Source organism: Ornithorhynchus anatinus, chromosome X2 (genome assembly GCF_004115215.2).
Source record: "Ornithorhynchus anatinus isolate Pmale09 chromosome X2, mOrnAna1.pri.v4, whole genome shotgun sequence".
In the NCBI taxonomy this organism is placed as follows: domain Eukaryota; kingdom Metazoa; phylum Chordata; class Mammalia; order Monotremata; family Ornithorhynchidae; genus Ornithorhynchus; species Ornithorhynchus anatinus.
Window position 1 is genome coordinate 10193546 of NC_041750.1, and position 26753 is coordinate 10220298.

The 26753-nt window shown below is 51.0% G+C and overlaps 1 protein-coding gene across 1 annotated transcript in view; it reads right to left on the reverse strand.

Annotated features, from left to right (window-relative positions):
- Positions 1–26753, reverse strand: part of CARM1 (coactivator associated arginine methyltransferase 1) — a gene marked incomplete at its 5' end in the record, with an annotated part of 75199 nt that overhangs the window by 5030 nt on the left and 43416 nt on the right. Inside the window, 7 exons of the mRNA XM_029053355.2 lie at positions 2527–2664; positions 3604–3693; positions 7136–7221; positions 8164–8245; positions 14548–14638; positions 23272–23449; positions 24287–24397. Of these exons, the coding sequence (XP_028909188.1) occupies positions 2527–2664; positions 3604–3693; positions 7136–7221; positions 8164–8245; positions 14548–14638; positions 23272–23449; positions 24287–24397 (776 nt within the window). The remainder of the gene's footprint in view (positions 1–2526; positions 2665–3603; positions 3694–7135; positions 7222–8163; positions 8246–14547; positions 14639–23271; positions 23450–24286; positions 24398–26753) is intronic.

Sequence of the window (26753 nt, forward strand, 5' to 3'; positions counted from 1 at the left end):
AGAGAGAGAGGAGAGGTCAGAGCTGGGCCAGAGCCTGCCTCGAGGCTCGGGGGAGCGTCTCCCTCGGGATTTTAGGCCACCCAAGGCCAGCATGCCTTCAGAAGGGAGAGCAGGGCCGGGGGGACTGGGGACACCGGGGAACCTCTAAGCCAACTCCATCCCATCAGCTGGCCCGGCACCCCTACCCTCTACTCCGTTTCTAGCCGCCCCTTGGAGCTGCTCCCTGGGAGGAGCGACTCCACCACCGCTTGCTGCCGCTCCAACTCGGGCTCGACGTGTAAACCCCATCGTTCCCTCACAGCACAGTGGATAGAGTACGGGCCTGGGAGTCAGGTCGGGAGTTCTGATCCCAGCTCCGACACGTCTGCCATGTGGCCTTGGGCAGGTCACTTAACTTCTCGGGGCCTCAGTTAACTCATCTGTAATATGGGGATGAAGACTGTGAGCCCCGAGAGGGGCGGGAACCGCGCCCAACCCGACTTGCTTGTATCCACCCCAGCGCTTAGTACAGCGCTGTAGCACAGAGTAAGTGCTTAACGAATACCACACTTATTATCATTAGGGATACTAGATATTTAAAATTCTTCCCATTAAAAAGCAAATCTCCATCCTCGAGCCTCAAAACGACAACCCGACCCACAAGCCCGCTAGGGCTGCAGTTCACCTGAAGCCACTTTGGGACTGCCCGGATATGAGCTGCCACAGAGATCCCTGGGCCCAGCAGTTCCCCCAAATCCCATAGCCCTTTCGCCCTCAGAGCCTCCACGGGGAAGGCAGAGGTCGCTGGTGGGAGACAGATTTTTGATCCCGGTTCGAGATGGATGCCTCGGCTCCCCTCAAAGGGCTCGGTCCTTGGGCGGAGTGAGGGGAGGAGCCGTCTTAGGCTGCTCCACTGCTAAAACGGACTCTCGGGAGGAAAGGAACGGGCTTCCCCATTCCTTCTCAGCACCCGATCCAAGGAGACGTCCCACTTTCCCAACCCTTTCACGGGAGCAGAGGGAGGCCCCGAGGCACTCATCACACAGGCATTGACACAGGGGTCACAGAGCTCGGAGCTCCTCTGATCCCCCTTGCCCCATTTAGCAGTATTTCACACCCAAGTTTGTACTTGGGGCATTGAGTTGCCCGAGGACTGGATAGTAAAGTTTTGCTACACTTTGACTCTTATACCTTTTTGATTATAGCCGCCTTCCCGGTTTTGGCTCGTTGTGTTCAAAGCCTTGCCCTCAGATTGTGAGCCCTCCGAAGGCCAGGGACTTTGCCTGGATCTGGGACCGCAACATTTAGAAGGGTGCTTTGAGGGCAGCTAGTAAATGCTTCCCATTTCCCCCTTTTTTCTTTCTTTTCCTTTTACGGTATCGGTTACATGCTTACTATGTACCGGGCCCCGTACTAGGCACAAGTTATTCAGGTTGGACACGGTCCATGTTCCACATGAGGCTCACAGTCTTAAATCCCCATTTAACAAGTGAAAGAACTGCAGCCCAGAGAAGAAGTGACTTCTTCTCAGCAGAAGACAAGTGGCAGGGCCAGGATTAAAACCCGGGTCCTTCTGACTCCCAGGCCCACGCTCTATCCACGAGGTCACGCTGCTTCTGAACCAGGATCCCTTCCTGAGCTGCTACAAAAACCATCAGGGAATGAGCGACAGCTGAAAGTCGGAACAGATCGCTTAAGCGAGCGGGTTCCTGGACTTCTGAAGAGAAGCAATCTTTTTCTTTCTTTTAATGGTATTTGCTAAGAGCTTACTGTGTGCCAGGCACTGTTCTAAGCACTGGGGTAGATACAAGTCAGTCAGGTTAGACACAGTCCACGTCTCACATGGGGCTCAGTTTTAATCCCCATATTACAGATGAAGAACAAGCACAGAGAAGTGCTTAGAACCCACATCTTTCTGACTCCCAGGCCCGTGCTCTATCCATTAAGCCCCACTGCTTCCTTAATCTGGAACCATTCTGTTTGGAGTCCTGCCTCTGCAAAGCGCAGCGTGAGCTCTACTTTCAGACCCCTCACTTAAGACTCTGGTTAAGTCAAGGTCCTCCTTGGGACGCAGCAAGGACACTCCTTGGCCATCCCTCGCTCCAGGGAGCCTCGCTGACCTTTCAGGAGTCTGGCCGTCCACATGCCAAAAAGATCGAGATTGACCACGCCCCCCACCTTGGCCCATTCCCACTTCACTTCTGCACAAGGGTCTGTACCCTTTAAGCCCTTTGATGCTCACCCCTCTCCCAGCCCCATAGCACTCATGTCCAGATCCTTGATCTCTGCCACTTCCCCTGTCATTTCTTTTAATGCCCGCCTCCGCCTGTGGACCGTAAACTCGCTGTGGGCAGGGAACGTGCCTACCAACTCTGTTGTATCGTCCTCTCCCAAGTGCTTACGACAGTGCTCTGTGCACAGTAAGCGCTCAATAAATACCACTGACTGACGGGTCCCAAGAGGTTTAACCTAGTCCGCCGCACAGTCCTGAAGGGTTTTCTTCCCATGGCAAGGGAAGTGATCTGCCCCCGCCCCTAAATGACTTACCTCTTGTTGGCAATGAGCAGACACGTCCCTGAGAGTGTATCCCCGGCCTTCGCAAAGAGCGGTGACTGAAACAAGCATCGCACTTGGTACCAGTGAGTCAGGGGCTCTGTGGGTGCCGTCGACAGCCACACGGTCATTCTGGCCCAGGACAGGGAAACAAGAGTAGGTGAGGTGAGAAACCGAGTGGGCCCAGGGAACTCCCAGAGGGCAGGGTTATTTGCAGGCCAACTTTGCAGGAGCTGTGCCTGCCTCTTGCCCGCTTCCTTTTGGGGTCCGTCCCCCCCCGCCTCCGGCGAGAGGGTGGGCCTCTCAGCCCCAAGCAGGTCCATTTCTGGATCTGCCTGCTTTCCCCAGGTTCCTAGGACACCAGGTGCCCAGGTGCCCGCCCCAGGGAACGGTCAGACACTCCAAGAGAATTACCCCGGTCCCGGGAAAGGGAAACCAATAGTCGTGTGAAGGGGCAAAGAGAGAAGGGACCTGGGTTGAGTGGCAACGGAAGGGATGGCCAATCTCAATAGGCCCCCTCGAGGCCACAGAGGAGCACACCGTGTCCAGTTACAGCCAGCCATTGGGGCAGGGGCAAATTCCTGAGGAGAAAAACTGGGAAAATCGGTCCCGGCGGAGATCTGAAAGAGTGGGACAGATGTTGGCAAATCCAACTTTACTTTAGCAGATCAGGATCGTCACATTAGGCTGGGCCACACGGGCAGGTTAAGACCACCGCACAGAACCCAAATTCTCCCAAGGGATTCTGTTTGGGGACTCCGAGACTAATTGGGAGGTCGGGGGGCTGGGGCATAAGAGTGCCAGCTGACATCTGATGACCCCCGTGGCCTCGGGCCAGGGAAGATGGCATTTCTCTTTTCCCGCCTCATCTGATGTGAGAAATGGTCACAGTGTTGTGGGGTGAGGCAAAAGCGATACAGTCAGCTATACACACAAGTGAAAAGGTAACTTAATTTGAACTTGCCAGTTTACTGCAATGTAGACTAGGAGCTCAGAGCCAGCTATTTGTTTTACAAAACCCAAGCTCTGCTGGGAGGAAAGAAGTCTCTGCATGCTTTCTCCACCACTTACATTGAACCAATGAAGGCTACATCAAACCAGAAAGCCAAGCCGTGGACTAGGCCTGAATGCAGCATGTGGAACTTGAATGGAATTTCTATCCTGAAAGGAAAAGTCAAATAGTTAGCTGGAGACTTGGCCGGGAGTGGGATGGAGGTAAGTCTTGAAATTCGGGGGTCTCAAAGTTCTCCCGCAGCTCTGGCTAACAAGTTCTCCACAGGAGCCGGCCATGCCTTTCCCCGTCTGGGAACGGGACAGATGCCCTCTCATTTTGCTACAAAAACATACAGTCCACGTTTCCCCACTCCTCAAGAACCTCCAGTGGTTGCCCATCCAATTCTGCAGCAAACAGAAGTTCCTTACCATCGGCTTTAAGGCACTCGATCACCTTGCCCCCTCCTATCTTACCTCGCTGCTCTCCTAACTACAACCCAGCCCGTATACTCTGCTTCTCCGATGCTAACCTTCTCACTGTACCTCGAGCTCGTCTATCTCGCCGCCGGCCTCTCACCCACTTCCCGCCACTGGGCTGGAACGCCCTTCCCTCTTCATATCCGACGATCGCTCTCCCCACCTTCAAAGCCTTATTGAAGACATTTCCTCCAAGAGACCCTCCCTGCTTAAGCTCTCATTTCCACTTCTCCCACTCCCTTCTGTCACTCTTGCATTTGGATTTGCTCCCTTTATGCAACCCTCCCTCAGCCCCACAGTCCTTATGCACATACCTATAATTTATTTATATTAATGTCTGTCTCTCCACCGCTAGACTGTAAGCTCCCTGTGGGAAGGGTACATATCTACCAACTCTGTTATACTGTACTCTCCCAAGAGCTTAGTACAGTGCTCTGCACACAGTAAGAGCTCAATAAATACAACTGATCGATTGATCGATCCTCTCGTGCCGCTTTGTTTCCTATCCAGGGCAGAAGCTGGGAGAATGGGGGATACCCAACTCAGAGAGGACAGACAGAACTGACTTCACCTTCTCTGCCTCTTGGCTGCACTCTTGTTCTGCCCATGTGGGGAACAACTTAAAAGAGGCTTTCTGGTGGGGTCCATTCCCTCACTCACACTGTTCCCCCAGCTTGGAACTTCCTCCCTTTCCACATCAGACAGACCTTGGCTCTCCCCACATTCCAACCCCTCCTAAAATCCCAGCTCGTCCTACAGGCTTTCCCCGGTGAATTTCCCAGCCCCCTGAACCATATTATCCCTTCTGCCAACTCCAGCACTTAGGAGCTCATCTATCTCCCCGCCGACCTCTTACCCACACCCTACCTCTGGCCTGGAATGTCCTCCCTCCTGATATCAGACAGATAATTGCTCTCCCCTACTTCAAAACCTTATCAAAGACATGTCTCCTACAAGAAGCCTTCCCTAAGCCCTCCTCTCCTCTTCTCCCACTCCCTTATACAGAGCTCCTTCATTCTCCCTCCCTCCCATCCCCACAGCACATATGCATTTATCTGAATATATCTGTAATTCATTTATTTATATTAATGTCTGTCTCCTCCTTTAGACTGTGAGCTCATTGTGGGCAGGAATGTGTCTGATTGTTGTTATACTGTACTCTCCCAAGTGATAAGTCCAGTGCTCTGCACACGAGCTCAATAAGTACGACTGAAAGAACTTATTTACACCGCCCTTAGCACTCGTGTATATACATCCACTTAATTTTTATATGGGTCTCCCCAGCTAGAATGTAAGCTCCCCGTGGGTGGGGAACACATCTCTTTGTTATTCTGTACTTCCCAAGCGCCTAAGAGTTACAGTGGGCGATCAGTAAATACTATTACTACTAACCTCTAAACAGCCACATTTCTCCTTCCTGGGAATTGTAAGAACCCACTTAGCATCTCTGTTAAAATCTCAGACCATGGCACCAGTTACCTCAAACCAACAATTTCCCCGGGGGGGGGGGGGGGGAGAAGAGCGGGACGGAACAAGACAGGGGACAACGTAGGCCTGGCTCTCTTCGCCATGCAGAAAGCCCGCCCCCCGATAAATCTACCACAGCCCACTTTCGTCATTGAGCTCTGCTACTGCCATGGGTGACGTTTTCACACTAATGTAAGGGAAGGGGGATGGGGAGGAGAGGCAAGAGTCAGAGGGAGGAAGTAAAATAAATGATAAAAAGATTGGGATCGGATAAATGGAGGGGCCCAAAATGAAGGTCATTAGGGAGGCTACACTGTAGCCCTGCCTTACTCTATGTCCTTGGGCTCATTAATGCCTAATGTCAAAGCCCATCAATCACAACCGGGGTTGGAGGTGAGAACCCTGGATAGTCCTTAAACCGGGGAAAATTTGAGGCCCCAGCTAAGCTAGCAGCGGGATTCCAGCTATAGGGCCATGAGAAGATGTTAGAGAATTGGCACTGGGAAAACGTGTCAGCCTGTACCGAGCTGCTGCAGAAGGCTCTGGAGCGACCAGAAGTACATCTGGCAGGCCAAGACAACGCCCCACAACCGCTGCAGCTCGGTAATGGTTCGAAAGGATCTCAGTCTTTTCTAAGAGTCAAGCATCGCCTTTCCCTGGTTCCAGTTCATCCTCTTTCCTCAAAGCCACACTCTCTAAATCCCAGCTTCAATATGCCTGCACGAACCACCTTTTTAATACATCCTCTGGAGCTCATCACTCCCCTTCACAAAATCTCCCCACTGATTCTCACATGAAAGCAGTGTGGCTCAGTGGAAAGAGCCACTTGCCAGCTGTGGGACTTTGGGCAAGTCACAACTTCTCTGGGCCTCAGTTACCCCATCCGTAAAACAGGGATCAAGACTGTGAGCCCCATGTGGGATAACCTGATTACCCTGCATTCCCTCCAGCGCTTAGAACAGTGCTTGGCACATACTAAGTGCTTAACAAATGCCAATATTATTATTATTATGAAAGAAAAATTTCCTGACCACTATCATCATCATCATTGTCGTCGTCGTCATTGCATTTGTGAACCACTTACTCTGGGTCAAGAACTGTTCTAAAAGCTGGAGTAGATAGAAGTCAATCGGATCATCGGCTTCCAAGCTGGCTCCCTTTTCTTTTCTGCTTGCTCCTCAGGCTGCACCCTAGTTCTTGTCCTTTGCCCTTCCCAAGCAAATTTCAGCCACAGCTCTTCCCCCCGCCTGGAACCCCCACTCTTTCTGGTCCAGCTCCACCACCCCAATCCCTTCCCTCTTTCAAAGCCCTCCTAAAAAGTCCCCTATTCAGGAGGCATTCCTTAATTCCCTACCTCCGCCCTTCCCGATGATAGCATCCCAGTGATTACCTCGGAACTCACGTGTTTAGGCTCAGAAGCTTATGTCTATTGTGTAGATCTTTCTTCACTCTTAATCTGTATTAGGTTCGGCAGTTTATGCCAGTCTCGCCCCCATTATAACCTCATGGACTGGCATCCGCCAGTGGCTACTTCTTTTGTATGATTCCCCAGGTGCCCAGTTCAGAGTTCTGCACACAAGAGGTGCTCGGTAAATGTTGCCGAGGTTGGAAAAATTCCTCAAATCTGGCAGCCTACTGCTACCGAGAAAAAAAAGTACAGAGTTACCTGTGTAAATCGCCTTCTTTGGCTTCTAAAAAGTTCACTGTATATTTAACCGACTTGGCCATTAAAATCCTGATATCGAAGGTATCCTAGGAGAGAAACGGGCAGGGTGAGGCCATGGAGAGAGGCAGAGAAATGATGTTCTGGGTCCCCGATAGGTCCAGCTCCCTGATCCGGGAAGTGGCTGGTGGGGGTCAAGGCCACACATCTAAGGTCACCAGCAGAAACCCGCCTCATCCTCTGGGTTCCGGAGGCACTCGTTTCTCCCGAGAGTCCGACAGGCAACAGCAGGGTTGGCTACCACCTTACCGGAGGCCCAAATGGCAGTGGCTCAGTGCCTAGCATAAAATCTCCCCCGGGGCCTGTTTGGCGATGGGAATTTAGTAATAACGGCAGTCTTTGGAGGGCTGAAACCAAGCTCCTCACGTGAACTAGTGAGAGCGGGGGCATTCCCAGCCTCGGCTGAATGTGGGAATCTTTCCTGCAGAGGTGGGGGGGGGGCTGGGGGAGGAAGGGGAGGGACTGGAGCGCTGCAGCAACCTCTACGTGAGCAAGGGACCAAAAGAGAGGTCAAGTGTCACTGAAAACTATAGCTGAAACCATCTCCGCTCCTCCGCCCAAGGGCCAAACTACCCAGGGCCCCCGCAACCCCCATCCTGAAAAGCCACCCAGAGCCAAAGTAGCCTAAATCGTTTCCACCCCAAGTCTCCATAGGAACAGTAGCCCCAAACTCGATTCCCTTCCTTCTCAGAGGGGTTGCTAACTGAGCTGGAAGAAATTAAATCAGCACCAAGCTGTGGCATAAGCTTATCTCCCCCTTAACCGCCCCCCAAGTAAGGCAGTCAACTTGAGCCAGAGCTCCAAGGGGGCAGGCCACCTGGTCCAGTAAGCCGGAATCTCACAACCCTGTGGCTCCCGTGTGCGGAAACTGCTGACCAAACCTTTCCCTCTGCAGAGCAAGAAATGAAGGCTCCTCCCTCTCCCTCTGGCTAAATCCACGAGATCCAAAGGCAGTGCTGGCGGCCACTTACCACGACAGGTTGTCTAAAATACTCATCTACAGCCGCTCCTCTAAGTGCTGACAAGTCAACTCCATGAAAGGATGGCTGATACCTGCAAAAAAAAGACAAAAAAGGAGGGGGGGGGTGTGGAGAGGGGAAGAGAGAAGCCATATTGAATGCAATTTCCAGTGCTCCAGGGAATCACAGAATCGAGAGCTGGACGGGTCTTTAATCATCTGCATGCCAACTGACCTCTTAAACCACCCCATGCAAGGTGAGGACTGTTTACATTTTGTCCAACTTTCTCCAGGGGTGGGAAGGAAGGGCAACGGGGCTCAAGCAAGATGCAGGCTACCTTGGCCCAGGAGAGCCGTACCTGAGTCCAATTGGAAATTCGGCCATGACCTTGGTCTGAGCTCAGAGAGTACCTCCCTGTCCTCCAACCTGGCTAAGAAGCTGCTCATCGCAGTGGCTGCATCAAAGAGGAACGTCCCAGAAGCTGAGGTCAAGCAGCAACAGCTTTGATAGCCCAGGAAGGAGGACCATCCCATTCCTGGGCAGTAGGTGATTTGGGGGATGAGGTTAAAGGACTCATTTTACAAGCACTAATCTTGGGGGGGTAGGGTATGGGATTTGCAGAAAGAAGTGGTTGACACCCCCACCCCCACCCCCCACCACAGCCCTGTCTGGGGTCTGGAAGAAATGATGGAACAAAGGTCATTAGTTCAGTCATCCTGGAAGGAAGTACAGAAACGCTAGGAAGAGGTCAGTCAAGATGGGTGGAAGTCACCCATTCCTGTGGGAATGGGTGGAGGGAATCTGGGATCCCAAAGGTAAACGCAAGAGAGAAGAGGCTAAGGGGGTTGTTAAACTGGCATAGGTGGGGGAAACACAGGATCTCCGGCAAAAAGATCTAGGAATTAAGGGCCCAGATTTGTGGGCTAGGGGATGTGATTGAACGGCAAAGAATCCTGGTCCAGTCCTCCATCGTGATCAGCTGACATCAACCATTACAAAGAGGCGGGAGGGGATGGGTACACGGGGAGGCGGTAGAACAGGGAGGGGCTGAGGAGGGAGACCCAGGAAGAGAGGATGAGGAGGAATGGGGAGGAGGACAAGCGTGGCTCAGTGGAAAGAGCATGGGCTTTGGAGTCAGGGCTCATGAGTTCGAATCCCAGCTCTGCCACTTGTCGGCTGTGTGACTGTGGGCAAGTCACTTAACTTCTCTGTGCCTCAGTTCCCTCATCTGTAAAATGGGGATTAAGACTGTGAGCCCCATGTGGGACAACCTGATTCCCCTATGTCTACCCCAGCGCTTAGAACAGTGCTCGGCACATAGTAAGCGCTTAACAAATACCAACATTATTAGGACTACTATAAGACAGGGCCTTAAGACTACAGTCACGGAGGAGCCAACGACAGGTTGGGGTTTTTTCATTCTACATTGGTCAGTGAAAGAATAAAAGTTAGCTTATCCTGGAAATACCATGGTAAAATATCACTTTGAAAACGAAAATGAAAACAAAAGCAGATCTGTTTCATTTCAAGCCATTATTTGGGTGATCAGTGGTACCCTCTTCCTCCAAATGATCACCTGTCCCATTATTCTGGAAGGAATTTTATGGTTTACGAAACCAGCATGATCTCTGGGTTCGAGCAGTCGGCAGTTAAGCAAGTTTAGGATTTTAGGACGTCTGATTTTTACGTTATGTTATGGGTTAATCTGGAAAAAGTTGGCAGAGAAACTCTGTGTAACCAATGGCCTTGGGCTTCGGTGATAAGGACACAGCTGCAAATAAATGAGAGATTTAGTTGCTTAGCATAAGGAATAACCCTAGACTGAAACAAATCGGTTGTGAGAACTGGTGAGTCCCAAAATACAGAATGTTAATTTGATTAGCATGTATTGAAACAAGTGTTATTAGAAATGCCATCTAGAGAAGGAGAATATCATTTTTACAGTGGCCAGAGCCAATGAAATAATTCCCAGTGTTTGAATCAGCCAAATTAATTGGGGGTTTTGTACTGTATCTTGTGTATGGATAGCTTCTCTTTTCAATGTGTTTCCCACAAATTTGTTGGGCAATATAGCTGAAATTTCAGAGATTAGAAACCACACAGAAAAATTAATCCAAGCACATTCTCCATTCAATTGTGGCCATTCGATGGATGGGGTTGGTGGTGAGGAAGACAGCCTGAATTACATGAATGAACGGAGAGCACCCCAGGGCCTTAGCGAATGGAACTCAGACTTAGGTGGGGCAGGAGAGTTATAATGTCCTCTCCCAAGCACTTGGCATAGTGCTCTCCACCCAGTAAGCGCTCCTTAAATACCACTGATTGATAGTCAAGGGACTGTGTGACTGATGTGACTGTACAGTGCTTGGCACAGAGTGCTTAAATACCATAATTATTATTGGGGCGGGGGACAACAGTGGGGATTCAAGCAGAAAAAAAAATCAGGAAAGAGGACCTTTGGGAGGTAAGAGGGTGTACGCGGACAACTCGGGGATGCCTACTTGGAGGGTATATGCATGTGTATGAATTTGGACGGGGCAGGGATTTGGAAAAGACAGTCTGCTGTACACAAAAAGATGGGAGAGAGGGAGTCCTCTAAGGAGCTCTTATGCTAGCAAATTTGGGTACAGCAGGGAATCTGGATGTAGCAGACAGGAAGTGGGGAAGAGAGCTGGATGAAGACTGAGGGGTCTATAAGAACAAGAAGAGGGAAAACAGGTCACGTAACCAGCCCAGACACTACCACCTTGCTGTTTGGGATACGTCAGCTAACATCCCTGTTAGCTTGGAATTTCAGGCTTCTAGCAGACGTCTAGGACACTCGGAAGGTCTCTGGGCAGCAGCTTCTCAGCGTAGTAACTACGTGTCTGCCCAAGAGAGACGATCTAAACTGTAACTTGACATCAGGTTGCCAGTTTAGAACAAATGACTCTCTGGGTTCACGTGAAAGGTGCCCAGAAGACCGTGTGAATACGCTCCAGCCGAGCAGAGCTTCTTTAGCGTTAACGAGATGTGAGTGTGTATGGTGTGGTTTACGTCAGAATGAATTGGCCTGAGTGTTGAAAATGTGCTCTCTACGAAGAGAAGCCCATGATTATGTTGGGGTGGCTCCTACCGGTGTTTAATTCCCTTAAATGAGAGGATGGGGTCAAATTATGGGCTCAAAGGCCAAATGGCTTTAAATAATTCACTTCATTATTCTGACTTACTTGGGTTTTTCTACTCTGCCTCGTTTCTCTCAGCGATGGTGTGTTTCTTGGAACACCCAAGGCATGCCTAAGGAAAAATGTACTTGGGAAGGCACGCAACAGAGCAGGTGCTTGGCCTTAGGAGACTATTCACTGAGGTGACCAGAGAAAATGGAGGTTGGTGGGGGGAGATATGGAAATGGAGTTAAGTTTGGTTTTCCACATAGCTTTTGAATCTAAATGGATGGGCTAGAGGTAAGGAGTATATTTTCGTTACCCTATTTATTTTGTTAATGAATTGTACATCGCCTTGATTCTATTTAGTTGCCATTGTTTTTACGAGATGTTCTTCCCTTTGACTCTATTTATTGCCATTGTTCTTGTCCGTCCGTCTCCCCCGATTAGACTGTAAGCCCGTCAAACGGCAGGGACTGTCTCTACCTGTTGCCGACCTGTTCATCCCAAGCGCTTAGTACAGTGCTCTGCACATAGTAAGCGCTCAATAAATACTATTGAATGAATGAGTATAGGAGGTGGAAATATCATGCTGGAATGGCAAAATGAAAAGTTTGATTAGGACCATGGACCTCACCATTTGGAAAAACTAGCATGGTGATTTACCTCACCACTGACGATGGCGGGAACACAAAGGGTTAAGGGGGGAGGCGAGGAGAGAGTAATGCAGTAAAGTTCCCTGTCCAGGAATGCCTGGGACAGGAAGGAGGGGATTAAATTGTTCGGGATGAGCTCTATTCCTAATGTTTGGAATTTGGCCAATCAAGTTAGTTAAGGAGATGAATAAAGTTTTCAATTACGGTTGATGATATATTTTGTAAAAATCAAGGACGGCTCTTCGTCTTGAATTGGTTTAATGAGATGTTTCATTTTCCATGAGGCTCTTTCATCCTATATTTGGGAACTCTGGAGTTGAATGTATGGGTGGAATATGAGTGGGGATATATGGAGGGTGCTTATTTGTGCAAATCTTGTGTAAAATGTCTTGCACGTGCAAGGACTTAAACGTATAGAGGGGGAACTCAAATTCACATAACATGGTGCGCTCTGAAATCACATCTCCCCCAAGAGACTTCTCCCAATTCATCTCCAATCTCCCCACTTTCTAGCCCCAGCTGCCGTCTCAGCCATTCCGCACCACTAAAGCACTTGTGAATTCACTACCTGGTACCACTTATGTACATTATCTTTACATTTGATGACTTCGTCCCAGCTCTAATTTACTTCAGTGGTTGCCTAGTGGTTGCCGCCCCAGCTAGACTGAAAGCTCCCTGAGGCTGGTGGATCGTGCCCACCAATTCTATTGTACTCCCCCAGCTGCTCAGCACTCAGCAGGTGCTCAATAAAAAGGACTGAGTGACTGCAGTCCCCTTTTTGCCCCACCAGTTCACTGTGAACTGATTGATGTTCTTTAACTACTGGGGTGTTACTTGCCCCACTAAGCATTGTTGGGGCAGGTGTGGATGCTAAACCTCTACTGTTGTGCTAACTGGCTCCAGGAGTGAGAACCCGGGGGGCAAGGTAACTCAGTTGCAGCAAACTGAGCTTGTTTAAGGACATCTTCAGCACTGGAACCAGTCCCGGTCCAGATCTCATCGGGACAGTGCCACAGGTGGTAATTCCGACCCTCATCCTGAGGCCCAGGTGGCCATTTTAGGATTGGGAGGAAGTGCGGGGTGGGGTGAGAAACCCTTGGGATCGGATTGCCCAGATTAGATGCCCAGATTACTGTAGACCATAAACTCCTCCTGCAGACTTGTAAACTCGGCCTGCAGAAGGTGAGCTTCTCGAGGATAGGGATGGAGCCTACCAACTCCATCGTATTGTACTTTCCCAAGCGCTCAGTACAGTGCTCTGCACACAGTAAGCTCTCAAGAAATACCACTGATGGATTACAAAAGCGGGGGAACGCTGAAAATAAGGCTGGAAGACAGTCAATAGAGAGCAGAGCTCAGAATGAGGGGGGAGGATGACTGCTCTAGAAACTCGCCTTGCTAGAATACTGGGTTATGTACACATGAAAGAAACCATTTGGACAGAGGTTCAGTCAGGAAGCCAGACATAAACCGATGCAAATTTGACAAGCCAAAGCTGAAAATCCCCTGTGAAGCAAATGCCGGTTTCCCGGGATAGAAAGACCGGCAGAAGAAGGGGCAAAATGTCGCAGGATCAAACCGACCGTTTGGTTTCGGAACCAGTCCGCACTTAGGCATCGGGTTGAGGATGGAGGTCTCCGATTAAGGAACGTGGAGAAGCAATACGATGAATTAGACCGTTACTGCTTAAACTCTCTTAAACTAACGGGCAGCATTATGGGTGTGGCAGAAGTGGGCTCATGGGAAAGACCAAAGGAATAAACTTACAGCAGTGATAATCGTATTTATGCACAGTTGCTCCATTCTCTTAAATACAAGAAATATGGGGGGTCGGGGGGGGGGTCGGTTCTAGGGAGGTTCTAAGACCAAAACTCCCAGCTGACAAGGCAGAACCGCTGATAAAGGAAGAGCAAGGAGCCCCTGAGGCCGGACGATGAGCCAGAAGAGAAGCTAGACAGAGGGAACGTTGGCTGGATTTCACCTAGAGTAACGTGGCCCAGGTGTAGCTGGGAGACAAAGTCAACTGTACCAACTCCGTGGGCGGCGCAGTTGGGTGGGAGTAGAAGGGGACGCTGGCTGGGCTGGGCCCAGCCAGAGGCAAGAGAGGTATAAAAAGGTAGCTCGCAAAATGCTTAGAGTCTTCGCTCCTGGAGCTCTGGCTGAGCCCGGAGGCTCTCTCACGAGGGACAGTGAGGATCGAGGGCGCTCCATGCCCACGAAACTCTGATCCCAGGCGAGTCTCGTCTCCAGTCCCGTCGCCGCCCGAAGGGGAGCGGTAATTAGCTTCGCTCTAAAAACATTTCGGACATCGCTTTAAATGGAGCGGGCGGTGGGGGGGGGGGGGAGACAGAGACAGAGACAGAAGCGAAGGGGTTTGAGTGGCAACGTGAGGAAGTGGCTGAAGAGCAGTGGGCTCGGAGACCCTAGTTGCAGGCTTGAAAACCCAAGCCAGTTGTGGCAAGAACTCTCAAACCCATCCAAGGAGCCGAACGTTTTCCACAGTAAATCTCCAACCCTCAGCCTCTCGGAACCCAGTGGCCCAACACACTTTGGGAAAGCTGGCAGCCACGCTGCTTTAGGGCAGAAGAGGGACTTACCAGAAATTTGCCTTAGTGAATTGTTCCATGTAGAGCTGCTCATCTGTGAATGGAGCAAGGTGAACATCCCCGATGGTTGGAAACATATTGCCTGGGATGGAAGGAGATGGGGGGAGGAGGTGGAAGAGGGGGACAAGGAGAGAATCTTACGTTAGGACAGCTTTGCCAATACCCCAGGGGAAGAAATTCCTCAGACATGGGTTTTTTTTTGTATTGGTGCCCAGAATTCTCAGGGTTCGGAATTAGCCCCCTTTCCTTTCCCTGCCCTTCCAGCACTCAACCTGCATGCCGGCTGCATTTTACACAGAGATGTGACTGGAACGCGTGGTACAGGCAAACCCTGCTCTCGGGGCGTCCTGAAACGCCCCTGGACCCGGAAGCGGAGGCATCTGGCTCCCGGAAGCGTGCGGCGAAGGGCCGGGGAGACGTTTTTCCCAGCTACTCCAACCGGCTTCCTTAATGGAGTGAGCTCGCCAGGGAATGTGCCGAGGGCATCAACTGCAGCAGGACGCCAGCACGGGTGACACTGGTGACACAAGCCAGTTTGAACTGGCTGGCCAGGCCGCAAGCAGCGGAATCAGAGTGCGCGGGCGCCTCCGCCGCTCGGCCTCTTCTTTCCCCGGAGCATTACGAGTACCTGCTTCCCGCTGCTCCGACAGAGCCTCGGTTGGACATTTTGGCAGCAGCCCCTCACGTCTGTAGGCTCCGAGGCTCGTGCCAACACGGACCGGGGGCATCGTGGGGCACCAAAGACTGACCGCTGCTGAAGAGCGGCCCCTGCCATCCCGAAGGTGGTTTGCCTTCTAAATGCCCCAACGGAAAGGGGAAACCTGGCCAGCATGCGACAACCCCCACACATGTGCAGGGTGGGACGGACGCGTGGCCCTTGGTGCGCTGACCGGTCACGGCCAACGACACCCCGACGGTTTCCTTCTTTCTACTCGCCAGGAGGTGGACAACAAGAAAACGTGATGGCACTGACGCTCTTCGAGGAAGCACTGGCTGCATTCACCCTAACTATCCCTGCTTGTTCTTCAATGAACAGTCGCCACCCAAAGTTCTAGTGTTGAATGCAACCAGAACGAGAAGTCTGGGCGGCACACGGGCCTGGAGCTTAATCTAGAGCGTTGGAGCAGATGGAGAGCCAGCAAAGGGAAATGCTGGAGGAGGCAGAGAAAGTGAGCGTGGCATTCGGCCAGCTCAGAATGGTATCCAACGAGCTGGCACCTACCTCTTCGAGGGAGGGCGAGTAAAAAGTTAGTGTTAAGAGCGACAGCTCCTTGTCCCGGCGGAAGTGGGCAAGCTGTCCAGAGAGCGGGGTTGGGCCCTAGCTCAGGCAGAGTGGACTGTCTAGACCTGGCCACCATTTCCCCAGTGATGTTTCACTTGGGGATGCAAGGTGAGCTCTCTTGCCTGCTCTCTCCCCTTCCCCCGCCCACCCTCCCCGACCTCTGCCCGCTCGGGGTACGCCGCCTCCTTCCTGGTCCCCACCCCCACATGCTGTCCACCGTTCCCAGTTCATCATGTGATCTGGCGGGCCGTCAGAGGCTGGTGACTAGGAAGTGGCTTGGTTGCTACCTTGAGTTGCATAGGTGGGTTGGCTACGAGGCTCTCGCCATCCCTCTGAGGGACAAACTCCTGCGGAAAACTAACCATGCTGGCTAATTGGGGGGGACGGGGGGCGGAGGGGGGTTACCTGCCCTAGCAGAAGCAGAAGGCCAAAGTCACCTGTGAGAAGTGAAGCGGCTAACTTGCCAGATTTCAGGAGCCACCGCCTAGCGGAGGGGCGGGACCTACAAACTGTGTAAACTGTAGATGAGTGCAACACCATAAGCCCAAGATTAAAGAGCCAAGAAAACCCCAGTTACCGAACATAAAAAACAGCTTTGGGGTTGCGGGGCACTGGTCCACTTGAACCCCGTCTTGCTTCTTTGGCTCTCATTAAACCACAAGCCACCTGGAACACTCAGGATATACAGAACACATACCAAGCCCCACAGGAATGCATGTGTGTACTAACTCAATAAACAAATGGCCCTTGTGTTTACAGGAAGTTATCTCTCAACTGGCCACCAGATGTTAACCCAGAGGCTCCGGCTCCACGAGCGTGTAGGTCTGGGGCCTCTCGGAGTCCTGAGTCGAGAGAAGGGATTCCCTTGAACGATCGGTAGGGGCACGCTCCTAGAGGAAGCTTACTAGCTTCGGGTGGGATTCGTCAATATGACACCCGCTGTGATTTCCAAAGCCCTATCGGCAACATAAAAATGAGGTGCTTACTGTGCTTTCCTTCGGCAATTCGCCGCTTCTCTCTGTGTGGCAAATGAGCAAAGACATGGTATGGTCCTGCTCTGTTCCTTGAGCTCTCAGGCCCAGCAATAGGAGTTCCCTGAAGCAAGCCAGGGGGAAATTTCATGGTGGAGGAGATAACCCAGCTAGGAGCCCGAAAGCATTCTCTTAGACTTTCGCCTCTGCAGTCAGATCTGTCCCCTTTAAGCACTCGATGTTCACTCAGCCCCAGAGCACTTAGGTATGTACCAGTCTTCTATTTCAGCGTCTGCCTCCTCCTCTAGACTGTTAGCTACGGATGGGAAGGGCACATGGCTACCGGCTCCGTTATATCGTACTCTCCTGACCATTAAGTACAGTGCTGTGCACACAGTAAGGGCTCAACAAATACCACTGATTGATTTCCTCAGCAGAGTCCATTTCTAGGTGAAACTCAGCCTCTTACGTGCCTGGACACTACATCCCACCCACCCTGATGCGCTGCACTCCCCCATTCACCCACAAACCTGGTTGGAGAACAAAGTGTCACACCCAGTGGGTGTGGGTCTGATGGAAGACTGGCCCCCTTAGGGACAAGGCCCCGGGTTCGTTATACACCCTGCCCCATTTTTTTTTTTAATGATATTTGGTAAGCGCTATGTGCCAGGCACTGTACTAAGCACTGGGGTAGATACAAGTTGATCAGATTGGACAAAGTCCCTGTCCCACAGAGGGCTCACAATCTTAATCCCCATTTTACAGATGAGGTAACTGAGTCACAGAGAAGTGACTTGCCCAAGGTCACAGAACAGATGAGCGACAGAGCCGGGATTAGAACCCAGGTCCTTCCAACTCCCAGGCCTGTGCTCTATCCACTAGGCCCCGCTGCTTCTGCTCTGAAATCAAAGCCCTATCAAGGCACAGGATTTTTCAGCAAACATTCCTCTTCTGACCCATCCACCTTCTCTCCCTCCAGTTTCCTTTCTCCCCCATCCCCCCCACCATCATACCGGTCAATGAAATAACACCTTGGGCACAGCCTGAGCTGTTAGGGGACTTGGAGGGGGAAAATCTGGGTCATTAATTTCCTCCACGACTACAAACAGATGTGCATTCATTTCCTCTGCTTTCAGAGTGACCGCTTCAAGGGGAAACAGCTGGTGAAATCAATGCCTCAGCATCAACCCTCTCCGATCCAGTTTCAGATGCAATATTAAAGGACAGCCCTAAAACCCTCCTCACCACCGAAGGACAAGAGTCAGGACCCTAACGAACAATGGCGGCGGAAGGCAAAAAGGCCCGTTTGCCACTCAGCTGCTGCTGGCAGGAATGAGAGTGGAATTAAAACTCACAGGCCCTGGGGGGGCGGGGAGGCTCCTTCCCCACCACTCCATACAACTCCCACAAAGCACAGTGGTCATACTGAAACTCAGTACCACCAGGAAAAGGAGGGAATTTCCTGGTGAGTTCTGCTCCTCCCAAACCAGCAGAATACAAAAGTCATCTCTGGGCTACGCAGCCTTACAGTTGGAAAAGCATGGGGAACTGGTTGGTGCCCTCGTGAGAGCTTCTCTTTTAGGAACTAATGGCCTTCTCCAGAGCCCGGGTCCTCTTTCCCCCGTGCCATGTGGGGAAAGGGGCTAATGGAAGCCCCAGGGCAGAGCTGGGAAATGAACATCACTCCCTGGTGCTTGAGGCTCTGCACCACGCTCCCTTAGAGTCTTTGTGTGCTGCTTTTATCCCCACCTCATCAGGAGTGGTGGGGGCTGGGGGGGAAGAGTCCACCCTTTGCAGGCATGTGTCTTCAATTAAAGCGAGCTCTTCGGCCTCAACCCACTACCCTATAGTGGGGGTCTGTTGGTATAGGGTGGTGAGAGCAAGCACTAATAAAGGGACACGGCATTTTCCCCACCAGTCCAAACTGCAGCCAAATCTAGGGATGTCTGAAACCAAGTACCTTGAGGAGAATTGGGAAAACGTGAATTCCAGAGTTTAGGGGCCACGATTGGCAGTGACTGCAAAACGGTTCAACTGAACCAGAGACGAGAACGTTGGCAGGGGCAAAGGAAAATGTCTCCACATAGCAAAATTCAGAATTTTTCCTCCACTTCAAACGTGGAGGATCACGTTTCATGCAGTCTACAACCCAGTCCCAAATTAAGGTAGGCAACTGCACATGGTCATCTTTCAAGACTCTTGGGGGAAGGAGGGTGGGCCACGGAAAAGGAGATTGGCAGCAGCCTTATACCGTAGCTATCCCAGCAAGGGACTGGTGTCCTAGGCAAACTGACTAGTCATGCAATTCACCAACGAACCAGCTGCTTGCTGGTTCTAGAATAGACACAGATGGTGCTAACGAATCATGAGCTACACCTATTGGGGGGTGGGGGGTGGAGGTAGATGAACAGAATTCAACAGAGCAGTTTGCTGCTTCCACCAAGGAAGATTCTGGAACCATTTCACCTACAGGGCAATTTAAAATGTCCCCGAGACCACACAAGTCACTCCGCTTATAATCCAAGCAACAGAAATTTCAAGATTGCCTGTGCTGACAAAATGGCTTCTGCTTAATTTCCAACCCTCACACACAGATGAGTCCTCTCACAACCACCCGCCCCTCCCGTCTGCTAGTTACTTCCCTGAATTCACTGTATGGATCACAATGAGTGCACCACGGCCGAAGGAAAAGGATTGCTGTACTGGAGGGGAAGGTGAAAACGTCTCAAGATTCCTGGGGGAATGGGCTGGAACACAGTTTAATCGTATTTATAATCGCTGCACTGCAAACTGCCACTCTGTTCCAGGGTCAGTGTCTGCAACAAGATCATTACAGGTCGAACTATTGTGGGGCAGAGAGGATTCTAACTGATTGAGAGTCCGAAGTCCTCTTTCAAAGAGGATGCCTGTCAAGAAGAGAAAAGTTATAGCCGATATCTCCTCAGGTGGGTCAGATTTATCTGGAGACGAGGAATGTTCAGTGGAACCGGGCTCCTACGCGGGCCATATGCCGAGTTCCCAAATCTGCCCAAAGAGGACAGCAGGGAGCTCCTTCTTCTCAGCCAAATGGTTAGTTTCTGTGGAAGATTCCCAGTTGTTCTGACTTGCGGCCTTGCAGCCAGGAGAGGGCCCCACAAGTCAGTCCAAGAGCCTTTGTGAGCACATTGAGAGCAGCCATTGCTCAGCCTGCAAAAGCCTGGGTACATATGCTGCTACAGGGTTATTTCAAGCCAGAGAAGCAGGGTGGGGGGGTGATAGAGTGAGGGGTAGAAGGGCAAGGGAGCCAGAGGAGGGACCCACAGTTCAATTACACGAGATAAAATTAACCAGGGCTTGGGATCTGACCTGAAGGAGGACTCAGTTAGCTGACTGCCTCATGCTATTTCACCAATTCCCCTGGCCCGGCCCAGCTAAACCCTCCCGTTCTCTTCCCCGGAGCGGCCGACCCACCTAAGTAGCAGCCACTGCTTCGGTGGGAGAGACTACGTGTGCTTCATAGTTGGAATGGCAGGTTCCCGTCTTCCCTAGTCATATCCCGCGGCACACCTATATCAGCCATATTGCTACTCCTTTAAGTGGTCCTGAACCCACAATGGGAAGTAGCCGCTTCAGGAATCTGCTGGATCTTCCCAGTTCTAATCAGTATTTTTAGAGCAGACTATATCAGTGTTTGTCTGAACTAAACTTTGTTAGGTGTGGCTGAAATTCTCAGCCTTAAGATTCAAAACATACAACCAAAAAACTCTCATAACCATTTCCTTACCTTCTGGTATGAGAATCTGAGGGGAAAAGACACCAGATTCCGCTTTGCCAGTTTTCTATCAAACCCAGGAACTACTTATCGTAAGAAACTCACATTACTCTATTAATAATTGTTTTAGAACCTAGTATTTATATTGGAGATGACGATCAACACTAATGCTTCCCCCCCCCCCCCAAGGTAACAGAAATTAGCATAACCAGACTGGTGGTAGAGAATTAAGGCAGAATAGAGCCAATGATGAGGTGCAGTTAGGGAGTAGTTTCACAATGTGCCACTCCAAGGCCAGTGATCTACTTACTGTTTTCCACTGCTGCTGTCCCTCTGGACTTGTTGATTTCTCTCTCTCTCTCCCCACTCCAGATCCCCACCACTCCCGCCCTGCCCCCACCACCACCTCGGGTCTCTCTCTCCGCTCATCCAACAGCACAAGCCTGGTAGGTTAGACAGAGTGAATTGCAGTGCTGGAAGAAATGGCTTCTATGCATGAGTGCAATGTCAGGGCAGGTGAGCACTAGAGCACAAGCTTTCCGGGGCTCAACGAGATGAGCCTTGTTTGTTTCGTAGAGGCCTTTCCTCATCAGAGCGGTAGCTGGTGGGGGCGGGGAGAGGGGAGAATTGTCTTCACAGTCAGACAGTCAGTGGGATCAGGCCCTCCAAATCTGTCTTGAGTTAGTCCGGGGATGCCGCACTGCCCTGGCCTGCCTGGGTCCTGCTCTGTTGTTCCTATTTTCCGGCTCTCGGCTCCGGTTTTAGTTGTGGAGGACAACTGTGTGTTTATTTTTCACCCGTGGTTTTCTGGGGTTTGGTTTGGTTTCTTCCCTGCTGGTGTTAGCAAGAGAATGGAAGAAACCCTCTGGCAACTCTGACTACGCCACTCAGAGGCTTAACTAAGTGGGGGTGAGAGCAGGGATGCCTGATGGCTTCAGGTCTCACAATGCCCCGTGGCACAGGGAATCCAGGTAAAAGAGTGTGGATGGCTCAGCACAAAACAGCCCCATGGTTGCAAAAACAACTCAAGCACACACTCTACTGGCAGTACCTTTCCCCTCTTAATCATTGAGGGCAAGGGGCCAGAAAACACTGCTTCCCCACTTTTCTAGGTTTCTAGCAACCCAGCTATTCTTTTCTTTGTTTACTTATTTGTTTTTCCATATCATGGCTATTACCAACTCTATCTCTATTTTTTCCCCCTCGCTCCCAACTATTTGTACAGAATTTTGTGTCTACCTATTTCCCCCTTAGACCATAAGCACCTTGGAAGCAGGAATCGTGTCGTTCGTTTCTGTTGTACTGGGCCAAGGACACGGTAGGAACGGGGACGATGATGCTCACAGAGGCGTTTACGCCACCGGCTTAACCGTCTTGAAGTCCCTCTAGACTGTAAGCTTGTTGTGCGCGGGGAATGCGTATCAACTCTGCTATATTGTACCCTTCCAAGTGCTCGGTACAGTGCTCTGCACAGTAAGTGTTCGGTAAATACGACTGACTGACTGAAGTGGAGATTGATCAAACAGAATCAGGCTTCCCTTCCCAGGTCAATCTTCCTTCCCCGGATAGGCAAACTCATCTTGGATTTCTGAGACGCTGCTACTTTTCCTTAGATGTGACAGAATGAGTCTCAGGTGTCTGCTCTCACCTAAACTCCAAAGTGACGCTGCTCTGTGAATTTCACAAATTCACCATGGTTGGGACTATGGACCCCGGGGCCACCGCCGGGGAACTCAGGCTGGTCTGCCAGGCCCCTTCACCTACTGCTTCTAGAGTAAAGGAAAGGGTCGGGGGGGGGGGGGGCGGGGAAAGGTCTCTAACTCAGAAAACAGTGCACTGAATGTTCCCTCCTCGCCCCTGTGGGCTTTGGTAGGCTTTTTCATTTGTGACAGCTGAACGAAAGGGATTAACGAACCCTGATGTCAACTTGGGGCAAAGCCCACAGAGGGCCCGTCTTTGGGAACTTTCCAATGGGCAAAAAGGTTGCTCCAACTGGTATAAAATGGGGCTGGTTGAGGCCGCTGCGGCTTTTCCTTAGAAGGCCGGCCTCGAGGAGGCAATTCTCCCTGGGCAAACTCCACTTTGTTGCCTCCCCTCCTCATGTGGTCAGTGGAGGAGGATTTAGTTGGCAAGTGGGAGGGGGGGAGAGGTTGGAAAGCTAAATCAGACTACCGAAACAAACCAAGGAATCCAACGTACCCCAACATCACCAAGTAACCCTCCTATCCCCGATCCCGCCAACGAAACAATCACCTGTAGCGGTTTAAGAAGGGATCACGTTTCCTTGGTTAGGAACCAAATCGGCAGCTGGCCCCACTGTCTTACAGACCTGCCAGGGTGGGTGCAATACCCTTCTACAGGGAAAACATCCGCCATCGACTGGAGATGCGTCAGACTGGCTCCGGGGCAACGCAAAATGCAAATCCCTCTTATGCCAAGTTTCCATCAATACGCCGGACCACTCCCCATTCCCAAACCCGCAGCAGGGAAGAAACGAAATGATCACAGGATAGATAACGTTCGAGACAGCAAAGGGTGGCATTTTTAAGCTGTAAAAAGGAATGTCAAATGACCTCGTTGAAACGGAGAGTCCGCGCAGACTTCAACTGAATGCCTAACGGAGTTGCTCTTGCACTGCTCTGTTCCTGAAGGAGGGAAGGAAGCTGGGGGCAATTTCCATGAGTACATCAAACCCCGAAATGCAGACTTACCACTGGGCTTCAGGTATTTCTTGGCATGCAGATAACTCTCCAACATGCGTTCATTGAAAAGCATGTACCCCATTGGCTCAGAGATGATTATGTCCACCTGTTCAGGAAGTGAGATCTCTTCCACCTTTCCAGGAATGACCACAATTCGGTCTGTAAGATTGTTACTCTTTACTAAAACCTATTATCAGGAAGTGGAGGGTGGGGAGGATAGGGGAAGAAAAAAAAAAAATCAGGGAACGACAACCTTAGGGTGAAACATCCACTTGGACCAACCAGCTGAGGTTGATTTATGAGTTCTGCCAAACTCCTGCTGATTTGGTCCTTATCAAAAACAGAAACGCTCAGCCCAGCAACAAAAAGCTGCGATTCCCTTTAGCCTACTACACTCAGTTTTTCTACAACGCTGGGGTTACGTTCTTGATGAACCCTCTGTCAAGGAAACCTTGTGTTATAGTTCACCCGCCTCGACCAATGCTGTAGGCCCGCACGCAACCGATCCCTCCGCCATCTTATTCTGACACGGTCAGAAAAAACATTCCCCAGATTCCTTAACCACGTTCTAGCCGAAACATACATAGGAAGACACACGTTAAGGAAGAACTGCGGGTATGTTTCTTCCCCGGACATGCGGGGAGTTCTGACTGTCCAGTCCCAAACCCCTTACGGGAGATAGGGAGAGACTGGTGATTTGAAATCAACGTGCACACTGAGGAGTAGTGAAAGCCACCTCCTACACACGGAAGCCCTTGTTGCCAGAGAGCCAGGGGCCATACACTTTAAGGTCCAAAGCGGCAGCAGAGCTCCAAGCATCCAGCCGAGTCAACGCTGGGACTGAAACCAATGGCCAGAATGTCCCACCTTTTCGGTAAAAGAAGAGGGAACATGCAGTGTACGTGATATCGAGCTCTCTCATCAATCCCCTAGAAAGCCCTTCTTGCTCCCTCAAGGCTACCAGGCCTCGAGAGCCCCACCCGTGCCTCCGTGGTTCCAGGGGCGCTTTGGCCGACCCACTGACCTCTGCGTGTTGAGCCATGGTGCTCGCCTCCACTGCATAGATTTTCCTAGCTCCAGCCTGAGCCGCAAAAAACGACAGGATTCCAGAGCCGCAGCCAACATCTAGTACGATCTGAGAAAGAGGGGAAAAGAGTTACTGGAAGTCACAATCAGTCCATCAGAGAGGTTTACTGAATGCTTATTGGGTGCAGAGCACAGTACGAAGGACTGGAGCTCAGTTTCACACTCACTTCTCCCACAAGGTGGAGGTTACATTCTTGGTGAGCCCCTAGGCAAGAAAAACTCACGTTACAGTACGTTACAGTACGCATGGCTCAGGCGACACCCCACGCCCGGGCACAGCCCTTTCTACTGACACGGCACCCCGTTTTATCTAGATAGGCACATGGTTAGGAGGACGACCCCCTAATTCTCTGTGTTCTATCCAAAGTGGGAACCCGAAAACACACGCTGTGGGAGAACTGAACAAAATTTCCGTGCTAGCCTCAAGCACAAAGTCCCCGCTCTCAGCTTCAAGGTCCTCAACCAAATTCTCCCCATCTTACACATCTGCTGGCTTTACTAGCTACTCCCCAGCCCACTCTCTCTGCTCCTCTCGAGCTCACCTTCTAGCTGGACCTCGCTCTCACCTCTCCCGCCCTCCATCCCCTCGCCCACGCTGTGTCTCCCCAAATCTGCCAGACCACAGCTCTCCCCACATTTAAAGCCCTCCTAAAATCCCACCTCCTCCAACAAGCCTTCCCCGAGTACTTCCCGGCATCAAGCCATACGAACCCACTTATGCTAAATTATATCCATCCTGAGCATTTCCGGGCATTGGCTACTCAATTACTTTCTTCCATTACTCCATTTGTAAATATTTCTCATGTCTGCCTCTCTCACCTGGAGGGTTAGGAACGTGTCACTTGCTTCTTTAGTGCTTCCCAAGTGCTTAGTGTCATTCGTCACACCCAACGGGCGTTCCATCAATGTTTCGACTTCTGCCGCTTCCTTCTCCCTTTCCCACCTTTTCAGTTGGCTGAAGAAGTAAGATTGAAAACTTCCGCTCTTTCTATGACCCCATCAAGAACAACTGATAAACACGCCGCACCATGGTTCTTCTCCTTCCTACCTCAAGACGGAACATGCCTAGGGCACTTTTCTGTTTGACCACTTTGGACAGAGACCAAAAGGCAGCTTTCTTTTCATGAGACTCGACGGGGAACTTGGCCAAAACTTCCCCCAGCATCGCTGCCTTTTATCCAATAATCTCTCAGTGCTTTACCAATCCCATCCAGGGAGCAAGATGGCCCTACTGCGCCCTGGATATAGCTGCACTGCAGTGGGGAAGAGATTGTTTAAGTGCATTAGGATCCGTTAGGAGGAAAGATCGCAGAAGGGACAATGTGCTTGTAATCTGAACACTAAGCACACTGGACTCATTTCGGCTATGTCCGACTAAAGGAAGGGAAGCGAGCGGACTTCAGTGTGGCAGAGGGTCACTACTCCTTCAATTGAGCAGCATTTGGTTGCTCTAATTAGGAAGACAGCAGAGGAGCCCAGAGCTGTTCGCCTGCGATAGTCAGAGGCTCAGACCGATTTTTATGCCAGAGACTGATATGGTGCCACAAAAATAAAAGAGCTAAAGTGTCACTAGGCAGAAATCTGCCTCAGCAGTCCCCTCCCTCTAGCTTCCCTATTACAATATTTTGAGGAACGGGACAATGCTTCTGCTGGCAAGAATCTGGTTTTGGCTTCCAACCAACCATACAAATCAATTTACCCCAGATAATTAGCTCCCGTGGAATTTAGGAAATAGGATTTCCCACTGTGGCCCAATTTTCACTTCCTGTTGGGGGGTCAGGAAATCCAGCCCTCTGTGCCTAACTACTTAAAAGAGAAATGCCTGAAGCGGACAGTCTCAGACACCTCCCCCTCCCCCTACCCCCCCCTCCCGTGCCTCAGCTCGATTGCCAATGAAAAAAAAAAATCTGGGAATCTGAACCATTTTCTTTGAAGGGCTGGTGGGGAAAGCTGCCAAAGGAAGAGGTTGCTTCCCCCCAAAGGCAGATCCCAGTCAGCAAACATCGCTACGGTTCTGACCAAGTGATGTAAAAGCCTTACCACAGAAGGTAGTCAGTCACTAAGGGACAAAACTTCAATTATACTGAATTTCCTAAAGGCAAGTACGCATCCCCCCTACTGAAGGCAAGTATTCCCAAGAGAAATTCTTTTGGCAGAGGGAAAGTGATATCTCTGTTGGACAAAAGGACGACGCCATCATATGCAGCCAAGGAAAAGCAATGGCTAAGCGTAAAGAAGAACGATAACCTGCCTTCCTGCCCCCAGAACAGGTCTGAAAAGAAGCTAACACACAACACAGAAAGAGCTGAACTACTCATCTTCCCTCCCAAATCCTCTCTTCCATCTAACTTTCCTTCCCATCACAGCTGACACCACCATCACCCGCCCCGTCTCTGAAACCGGCA